At 31.3% G+C, this 9,761-nt stretch overlaps 1 protein-coding gene and 1 pseudogene across 1 annotated transcript; both read right to left on the bottom strand.

Moving 5' to 3' along the window:
* Window positions 1-2,282: 2,282 nt before the first annotated feature.
* LOC106766835 (bifunctional dTDP-4-dehydrorhamnose 3,5-epimerase/dTDP-4-dehydrorhamnose reductase) lies at window positions 2,283-3,556 on the bottom strand. The gene is made up of 2 exons (XM_014651598.2): window positions 2,961-3,556; window positions 2,283-2,871 (listed from the first exon to the last, which is right to left on the bottom strand). The coding sequence occupies exons 1-2, from the start codon at window positions 3,411-3,413 to the stop codon at window positions 2,422-2,424; spliced, it is 903 nt and encodes a 300-aa protein (XP_014507084.1). The 5' UTR covers window positions 3,414-3,556; the 3' UTR covers window positions 2,283-2,421.
* Window positions 3,557-5,005: 1,449 nt separating this feature from the next.
* Window positions 5,006-5,917, bottom strand: LOC106766306 (annotated as a pseudogene).
* Window positions 5,918-9,761: the final 3,844 nt, after the last annotated feature.

The following is a 9,761-nucleotide window of genomic DNA, read 5'->3' as shown; positions in this document are numbered from 1 at the left end:
ATCTTTAATTTCTACCAATTAAACAAATGTTTTAAATTTATCACATCAATCAAATCTCACACTAATTCTCACAAACTTTACTCTCAAATCCACTCTCAATTACCCACAAATCCACTCAAAAAAACAACAAAAAAATTATCCTCAAATCCACTCAAATTCATTCACATCATCTCCCCCAAATCTTCACATCCGAACACAGCCTAAGAGACATTGTTTTGGAAATATCTATATAGATATAGTTATTTTCCCAGTATGTATTATTAAACGCGCCTAGTTATGTAAGGCTTTAAGTTATCAAAGCCACCTAATTAATGTTATAGTTCACAAAGTTTTAATTAATTAAAATTCTACGAAGAGAAAATTCAACAAATAGTTTAATATGATAATATTAAGAAAAGAGATATTAAGATAATACTAAATTCTTAATTGTTACTTTAGCTATATTTATTTCATTATTAACTGCATTATTTGGTTTTTGTAGATCAAATCGTAGTGATGCATAGAGAATATAAATGGTGGATTTCCAAATTCAAAAGTCAAGGCACCAATAGTTTGGTATCTTATTTATTTATTTATTCGAGGTAATTAATCACAATCATATGCTGTATTTTGTGTTAATTATGTTGTGCGAGGGACGCATTGTCCATAATTTAATACTCAAAAGACAAATTGGGTGACATGTGGCAAATGTAATGGCCCCACGAGTTGTGTTGATTCTCCAAACCCTAATATTGGGCTTCTCTCATAAATTAATCTACTTAATTTGTGCACATGACACTTATTCGCTATCCTACATGATGAATCACATTGTTGGAATTTCAATATTTTCTATATGCAATGCACTTTTTACATTTTAATAGAAACATAATTTACTATTGTAAGGTGCCCATACAGAGTTTCAAATATAAATACAAGTTAGCAATTACCATCACAGCAAAAAGAAGAAAGGTCTGCTTTACAAACTTTAAACAAGACAACATATCACTTTTGACAAGGAGAAACTCAGTTTTCTTAAAGATGTAACCTTTAATTTTACTTGATTTTAACATTCTCTTCTAAAAACAATGTAAGAGAATCCTTATTTAATACTATAATAATGATACAAATTTTAGATTCTATTGGAAATTGGGTACACATAAAATTAATATTTTTCACATAATTTATTCTATCATTATAATTTAAATTCTAAATTATTTCATCAATGTAATAAAGATCTAATCTAAATATAAATCAAGTTTAAAATATATAAATGAATCAAAAACTTACTATAATTTAGTTAGAATTAAAATCTATTTCTTACGCCATTATATTTCAACTTTTCAACTTTACATAAATCAATATTAACTCGGCTTCTAATACATGATCAGTTATTTTTAAGTATCTATTAAATTTTTTCCTCAAATAAATTAACTAATATATTAAAAGTTTTAATTTAAGAATCTAAAATACATATTTTTACTTATTTTAATTTAGGTATACTGAAAACTTATTTATATCAATTTTTATTTAAGTCTAATTTTGTTAATATTATCTTTTAACTCTTTACTTTTTTAAACTATAATAATTAATATAATTTTCATTACATATTGTTCATGTCAAGATAACGGAAACACTTCAATAAATCATTGTCTAATATTGTAGATGAGGTAAGACTTCAACATTATAACCAGAAAAGAAGTAATAAAAGAAACTTAAACTAAAAGTTTTAAATTTATTAGATATCCGATTTAAAAAGAATATTAAATAAATTATATATTGATATGAAAAAAAGATTGATCTGCACACGAGAATGCAAAATGTACAGAGTTGAGATATGGTCATGGGTTAAGGCATGTATCATTGGCATTCAACAAGTGTTTATTTGTATCGAACTCACAAGTGATAACCAAAACCAGACACACTTCAGCTCTCTTTTTGCATCCAAGGAAAGGAACAAGAGAGTTTGCTAGAAAAAGATTTGCCGCCATATAACATAATTTATTATCAAATATCGATAATATTTTTAAGTTTTTTTTTTCTTATCATTATACTAGTGAATAATTAAAATAGTAAATAAATCTTTTTTTTTTTCTATATCTTTCCTTTTCTCTATCAAGCAAGTAATCTGTTTGGGTAATTGTTTTCATTTTTATGGAGGCAATTCTTAGTGGGTTTTAATGGATTTTCCTTTCTCACTTTATCTCTACATACCAACTCTTTCTCCACAGACCACATTAACTTAGCAAGCAATGTGTAATATAACCATCATAAAGCACAAGGTAAGAAAAAAGGAATACTAAAAATCATTGGAAAGTACCTTGAAAACTACTTATTCAATCAGCAGAAGGTGAAAATTCAAAATGCAACATAAAAATAAAAATACACGCACACTTAAATCAATGAGGAGAATAATAATAATGATAAAAGAGGGAACCTTTACACTTAAGCTTTAACCTTCTGATTGGGCTGGAAGACATACTTGACGAGAGAGTCCTTGATAGACAGCAATTCTGGAAACTCCGTCTTCAATTTGATGGCATCAAGCTCATTGTTGCTCCTGGGGGCAACAATCACCTTCGCCTGTTCCTCAAGAGTGAAGTTCTTCCAGGTGAAGTTGGGGTCAACATACTCTCTATACATCTCTAGAATTTCATTGTGACTAACCACTCCAGGGTTTGTGAAGTTCCAGATCCCAGTCAGATTCCTCTTTGCCATCTCAATCGAAATGGGAAGAAGTTCATCCAATATAGTCATGGAATTCGGAATATCCACGACTTTCTCGTATCGAGTGATCTTCGTGATGAAGTTGCGCGGATTCGATAAATCAGACGAGATAGGCATCCTCACTCGCAAGGTACACACATTATCGTAGTTCTTAAGCAGATCCTCAACCTGCCAAAACAAGGTATGCCAATCAATAACACGAACCAGATCTAAACTATAATGTAAATTAAGTTGTGTTGAATTTGTTAGACTCGTACCATGGCTTTGGTCTTAGAGTAGAAGGAACCGGTGAAATTGGGAGTGTCGTTCTCTTTGAAGCCGATTCCGGATCCGAGAGGATGACCGGAATCGTACTCGAAGATGCAACCGGTGGCGTAGTTGAGGAGGAGAAGGCCGTGTTGGCGGCAGACGTCGGCGAGAGTGAGGGTTCCGACGACGTTGGTTCGGATGGTCTCGACCTTGTGGGACTCGCACCAGTCCACGTTGGGCCGGCCCGTGACACCGGCGGCGTTGAATACGTGGGTGGGCTTGACCTCAGCTATGTCCTTTTCGAGGGAGGCCCGATCCTCGAGACGGCCCGATGCGTACTGGAAGGGGATGGCTTGGGCCTGGCAGAGGGTGCCGAGGAGACCACCAATCCAGCCCGTACGACCGTAGATAAGGAACTTGATGGGGTGGTCCGCTGAGGCGCCGTTGGCTGGGAAGCCCATGTCTGAGTGTGAAAGAGCAAGAGAGAGAGGGAAGAGTAAAAGAATAAGGTAGATCTCTGCGTCTCTTCTCTTCTTTTCTCTTCTTTCCAACTCCCTTGGCTTCTCTTTCACTGTCCTTTATGTTGCCACGCATCTACACAATACAGTACTCTATTTTATTTCCAAAATTATACTCAAGATAAATAATCACGTTATCTAATAAATATAAATGAAGGCCAGAGTGTTATTTCAAAAATAATAATATTTTGACATTTAAAATCTTTTCATACTTATTTTACATTATTTTTTTTGTTTTATTTTTCCTTAATTAATACGAATTTTCTTTCAGTGACTATTCTATCCTTATGTCAAATGTTATCATATTACTTTTTTTTATATTGATAAGCGCATATATACTTCCTTTCTCCATCTGCTTGACTCCATCTTTTTAAGATGATTTAATACACCATTTCATTCTTACTTTTTTTTTTTTCAAAATGATTTTATCTTTAAATAAGTTCAGTAAGATTTATAAGTTGTTAAAAAAAATTTAATCCGATCTTTTTTTATCGTTGTTAAAAATTTAATGGTGCAAATGTTACTATGGTATAATTTTATTGAAGTGTGAAATTTGATGAATATATGACACGTGCATAAATATTTTAAAAAATTTTAAAATGACGAATGTAGGTGGCGGGTTACTTTTTGTTACTTGTTATGTCACAATAAGCACTTCAAGTTACAATGTCACCGCCACCACCTATTTCTTCTTAATCGACAACAAAACCTTCTACAGTCCTACAATCCTTAAAATCTCCATCACCCTCGAAGGTACAACACCACCGAGACCTTTCGCACATGAACATCCTTAAAACCTCCATCACTGCTTCTTACGATGCCAATTCCCTTCCCCTTTCTTTCCTTTTCTCAACAGAGAAGCCTTCGTGCTGCGTAGAAGATGGCTTTTGTCAACGGTGCCAGAGCAGCCTCATGATGGTCCTGACAGCTCCGGCGAGAGTGGTTCTGCCAAGCGATGCGCGTGCTTGCCGTCGCAGCATCTAGGGTCATTCAGGTGTCGGTTGCATCACGAGGAGTATGTATGGCATGGTAGGGCTAATAAGTAGTTGGATGTTGTTAATGACAAGAGTTTATAAGCATGCATGTAAATAAATAGTCCATCTTTCTTCTTTCATGATGAATAACAACGAAGAAATTTGAGGTCAGAGGATGGAGCTGATTGCATTTGTGGGAAATAATAATGAAAAATTTGTGACTCTCTGTTTTTTTTCTGTGCCAATTTATCCAGGAATTTCAACAGCATCAACAGAGCCTTATCAGTGAAATCGGCTATGTGCATTACATAGCGTCCGATTAAGTTTTAACTGGGGGTTGAATTTATGAAGAAATTAGTATAAAGAAAGTCATACATAGATAATAGGTTGTTTCAAATTTAACAGTGTATACATTCAGTGACGACTTAAGAAAGTGAGGCATAAATAGAAAAAGAAAGTTTTACTTTTACAGAAATCATTATAAAAATCATACTTCACATAATTTTGAATTCATCAACACACAAACTATGTGTAAAACTTAGACTAAACATACTTGAGCATGTATTATGTAGTGTAATATGACCTAATTTTGTTACTCTGATAAAGTACATATGTTAAATCTACTGTACTGTTTAAACTGAAAGTTGAAGGGAGATGTTCAAAGCCAAGGAGAGTTGTAAATGGGAGTTACAACATATTTAACTTGTAGATACTTGTGTAGAGCTTCCAATCCAAGATCTCTTCCAAATCCACTCATTTTGTACCCTCCGTAAGGAATGTCATTCCCGAAAGTAAAGTAGCAATTGATCCAAACAGTGCCTGCACGAATGGACCTTGACACAATGTTGGTTGTGTCCAAACTCTTGGTCACAATGCCTGATGCTAGACCATACTTAGTACTGTTGGCAATCTTAATTGCATCCTCAATAGTCCTGTTATTTATTCATGTATTACTTTTGAATTCAGTATTCATGAATATATTCATAGACACTAATATGAATACATTCAATCATTTATAGTAATAAGTAAATAAAACTACAGTAACTTACTTAAACTTCCTCAAGGCCAGGACCAAATATCTCCTCCTGCACTATACGCATGTCCTCCTAAACAAGATATCATGAGAAAGACATTGTGGTGGTTAGTTATCTATTTATTCCAGTGGAGAAAATTGTAAGTTCAATGTAGTAACCCTTGTTTCCCACTCTTTTTTGGCCTGTCAAAAGGGTGGCCCCTTCTTTCTTTCCAATCTCAATATAGGAAAGGATCTTTTCAAATTGCTTCTTGTCAACCTGCAACAAGAAAATATTAGCCAATTACTCTAATTTTTGTTTCAATTATCATAGTTACCAGAAGACGTATTTGGTATAAACCTGAGGTCCTTGTTGAACTTTAGGATCAAAAGGTTCGCCAACCACCCAGGCTTTTGCTTTCTCCACCAATTTCTTCTTAAATTCATCATAAATCCCTTCTTGAACGAGCACACGAGAACCTGCAACACAGATTTCTCCCTGAAATCCCAGTAAAAAAAGTTAGAATATTTTCAACTAATCTTTGTAAAAGGAATTAAATTTGATGAATGAAATCACCTTGTTGAATACAATGCCCAAGAGGGTAATCTCGGCAGCTTTATTTACATCAGCATCATCAAAAATTATGACGGGTGACTTGCCTCCTAATTGAAGTGAAAACCAATTTCAAATTACTACTAACTGCAGCACACATTATTTCACGCCCCACTTCTGTTGAACCTGTGAAGCTTACATACACAAGCTGAGGAGTTTTTCTCATGTCTTCACTTCACAATACGAGGTCCCCTTTCACATCCCTTTTCTTTTTATGAGACCAAAAAAATGACTACAAAAACATCCATTTTCGTCACCTTTTTAAACAGAAGCTGCAAATTCTGGATGGAAAAGCATTCATGATATGGAAGTTTACAGAAAAATACAACAATATTATTAAGATGATAGGATTATAGCAGTACACAAGAAGCACCTTGACGTTACTATTGACGTGGTGATTTGAAGCCCATAAGATGCACTTTTTGCCTTTCTCAAACTTCCATCCGTATACTCACACATAATTGAACAAATTCCAAGACAAAAATTGCGAGGTAGGCTTTGACGTGGTTTAATAGGTTTCAGTGGTGTTGTTCCTTCGAGGGTGATAGCTTGCTAAAGCTAGAGTTTGTTTGGGATCGAAATCCATAACAATCGATTCGGAGACTCTGGAAGGTGTTGCCGTCGATTCGGAAGAAATAGGCGACAATAGTGGTGGTGGTGCTTAACTTCAACTGTTTCTGTTGTGATCAGAAGAAGTAAAAAAAAGTAATGTACTATCTATATTACGTCATTTTAAATTTTTTAAAATATTTACACAGTATAACGTGCCACGTATTCATTAAGCTTCACAACTCAATCAAGTTTGACTATGGTGACATTTGCATTGTTATGCTTTTAATGGCATGAGTGAAAAAAGACCGGATTGAATAAGATTAGAATTAAATTAAACAAAATTATCAAAAATTAGAACTAAAATGAATACAAGACCCTATGATAACATGCTAAGACTTAATACTAATATTGATTAGATATGTGATACATTGGTTTGATATTCGACATTGATCTTTTACGTGACCCAACATTAACATAACATGTAAATATTCTTTTTTAATTAAAAAAATCTAAAAAAAATAAAAAATAGTAATAAATTATACAAACCACGAACTCACATATAATCCACATTATTTATTTCTCAACAAAAATTCAGACACATTCAATATTGAAACAAAATAAAATATAAGAATGAAAGTGTGATTAAGTCTAAATATAAAATATTCACTGTGTACTTTTAAAATTAAAATAAAATTTCACAAAAATAATATAAATTATTAAGCTCGTGCACCGCTTGAGTACACATTATTTTTACATATTTCTCACCTTCTTAAAGGAAAAAGTCTCTTTAACAATCCTTTTTTTGACAACGCGTACGTGGCAGCTTATGATTGGTCCGTTTCAAATATTTTTTTAAAATAAATTCAAACAGACGAATGAAATAGTAACACGTGTCCCGTTGTCAAAAAAATTGTCAAAAAGTGTTGTTAAAATATCATTGTCCCTTCTTAAAGAATCATTAAATATACACCACGTTTTGCAACAGCGGCCCTAAAATATACAGAAATCTCAGATCCCCGAACCTCTGTTCGGACCACCGACAGACCACTTAATCACCAGAATTACAGGTCACAAAATTAACTATCATGACAAAATAACATTGTTATTCATATCAAATAAATTAGATAATACTAATAAAATGATAAATTTTATTGAGACAGTTTTTAATATAATTTCTATTGAATTTTAAATTTAACTTAATTTTATAAAATTAACTTATAAAAAAAATTGTATTCATTTATATAATATAACTAGTTTTAAACTTATCTCTAATTAAGATTTTTTTTTTCTGAATATTTATTACAAGAAAATTACATATCAAGAAAAAATAATAAATATTTTTAAATTGAAAATTAAGTTTTGAATAAAATAAACTTTAAAATTAATTTATATGTTTAAAAAGTCAGCATGTCTATAAAAATATAAATAATAGACTTTGTAAAAATATAAAAAATAAAACATCTGTAAAAATAGAATAGATTTTCTAAAAATATAAAGGATATGCAGAAATACGTTTAAATATATAAAAATATGTAGAGTTGACTCTCTATAAATACAAATTTATGTAATCTGGATTATTAAACTCATCTCACCAATACATTGACAAACTCGTTTAATATGTGACGTTAGACTCGTCTAATCAGTATATGAACACATTCATGTAAAATATATTGTTAAACTTGTCTAATTAGTATATAGACAAACTTGTATAATGTATATTGCAAGACTCATCTTATTATAGAATAAATAAAGTTATCTAATGTGTATTAATAAATTCATGTAATACATGTACAAACAAAATTGTCTAACATGTATTGTTAGACTAGTGTAAGCAGTGTATAGATAAACTCGTCTAATGTGTGATACAAGACTTGTCTAATGTGTATTCTTAGACACATCTAATCAATGAATGGAATGGCTCATAATATTTTTTTCTATATTCATCTAATTAGTATATGAATAGACTCATATACTATGTATTGCTAGACCTAGGTAATGTTTTCTGCTATACTCATATAATCAAGTATGAATAGACTCATCTATTGTGTATTGCAAGATTCATCTAAGCAGTAAATGAACATATTTGTTTGATTTCTATTAATAGACTGTATAATTTAAGTGTGAAAAGGTTTGTCTAATGTATATTTCTAGAGTCGTCTAATAAATACACGAATGACTCATCTAATGTGTATTACTAAACTCGTTTAATCAATACATCGACAATCTAGTATAATGTTTTTTGTTTTGTTCATCTAATTAATTAATGTATTTCCAGACTTATTTAATAATTTTTGTTATACACGCCTAATCAATGCATGAAATGGCTTGTCTAATATTTTTTGTTATATTTATTATATGGACAATTCGTGTATGTTTTTTTTTTTGCTATATTCTTTTAATTTATGAATGGAAAGACTCATATAATACGTATTGCTAGACTCGTCTAATCAATACATCAATAAACTCACATAATATGTATTTATAGACCAGTTTAATAAGTATACACACTCGTATGATGTATTGTTAGACTCGTTTGATAAGTGTATATTCAGACTTGTGTAATGTGTATTGCAAGACTCGTCTAATTAGTGAGTGGACAAACTCATTTAATGTGTATTAATAAACTCATCTAATTTGTGTATAAACAAATTTGTCTAATATATACTCACATAATATGTATTTCTAGACTTGTTTAATCAGTATACGAGCACACTCGTATAATGTGTATTGGTAGACTCGTCTAATAAGTGTATATTCAAACTTATGTAATGTGTATAGCAAGACTCGTCTAACTAATGAGTGGACAAACTTGTTTAATGTGTATTAGTAAACTCGACTAATTTGTGTATAAACAAATTTGTCTAATATATACTACTAGACTTGTCTAATAAATATATAAACATACCCTTCTAGTGTTTATTGCTATAACTATTTAATTAATATAAGATATATTCCTTCAATGAATGTATCTAGAGGTGTCAACACCCAATTTCGTCCGGGTGACTAAATAATAGGACTTGTTTTCAGTTTTGTCTTATTTTATTTTTATTTTAATTTTAATTTTATTTTGTTTGCTATTTGGTGTCTGGTTTAGTTTTTTTGTTATTATTAGTTTTTTATTTTATTTTCTATATTGTTTT

Source organism: Vigna radiata, chromosome 7 (genome assembly GCF_000741045.1).
Source record: "Vigna radiata var. radiata cultivar VC1973A chromosome 7, Vradiata_ver6, whole genome shotgun sequence".
Taxonomy (NCBI): Eukaryota; Viridiplantae; Streptophyta; class Magnoliopsida; order Fabales; family Fabaceae; genus Vigna; species Vigna radiata.
Note: the sequence above shows the minus strand (reverse complement) of the source record. Positions and strands in the feature narration are given on the sequence as shown.

Coding starts and splice junctions, on each gene's coding strand:
- LOC106766835 (XM_014651598.2), bottom strand. CDS start 3,413: ATGGGCTTCCCAGCCAACGGCGCCTCAGCGGACCACCCCATCAAGTTC. Junction 2,872..2,960: donor ACTCTAAGACCAAAGCCATG/GTACGAGTCTAA, acceptor TTGTTTTGGCAG/GTTGAGGATCTGCTTAAGAA.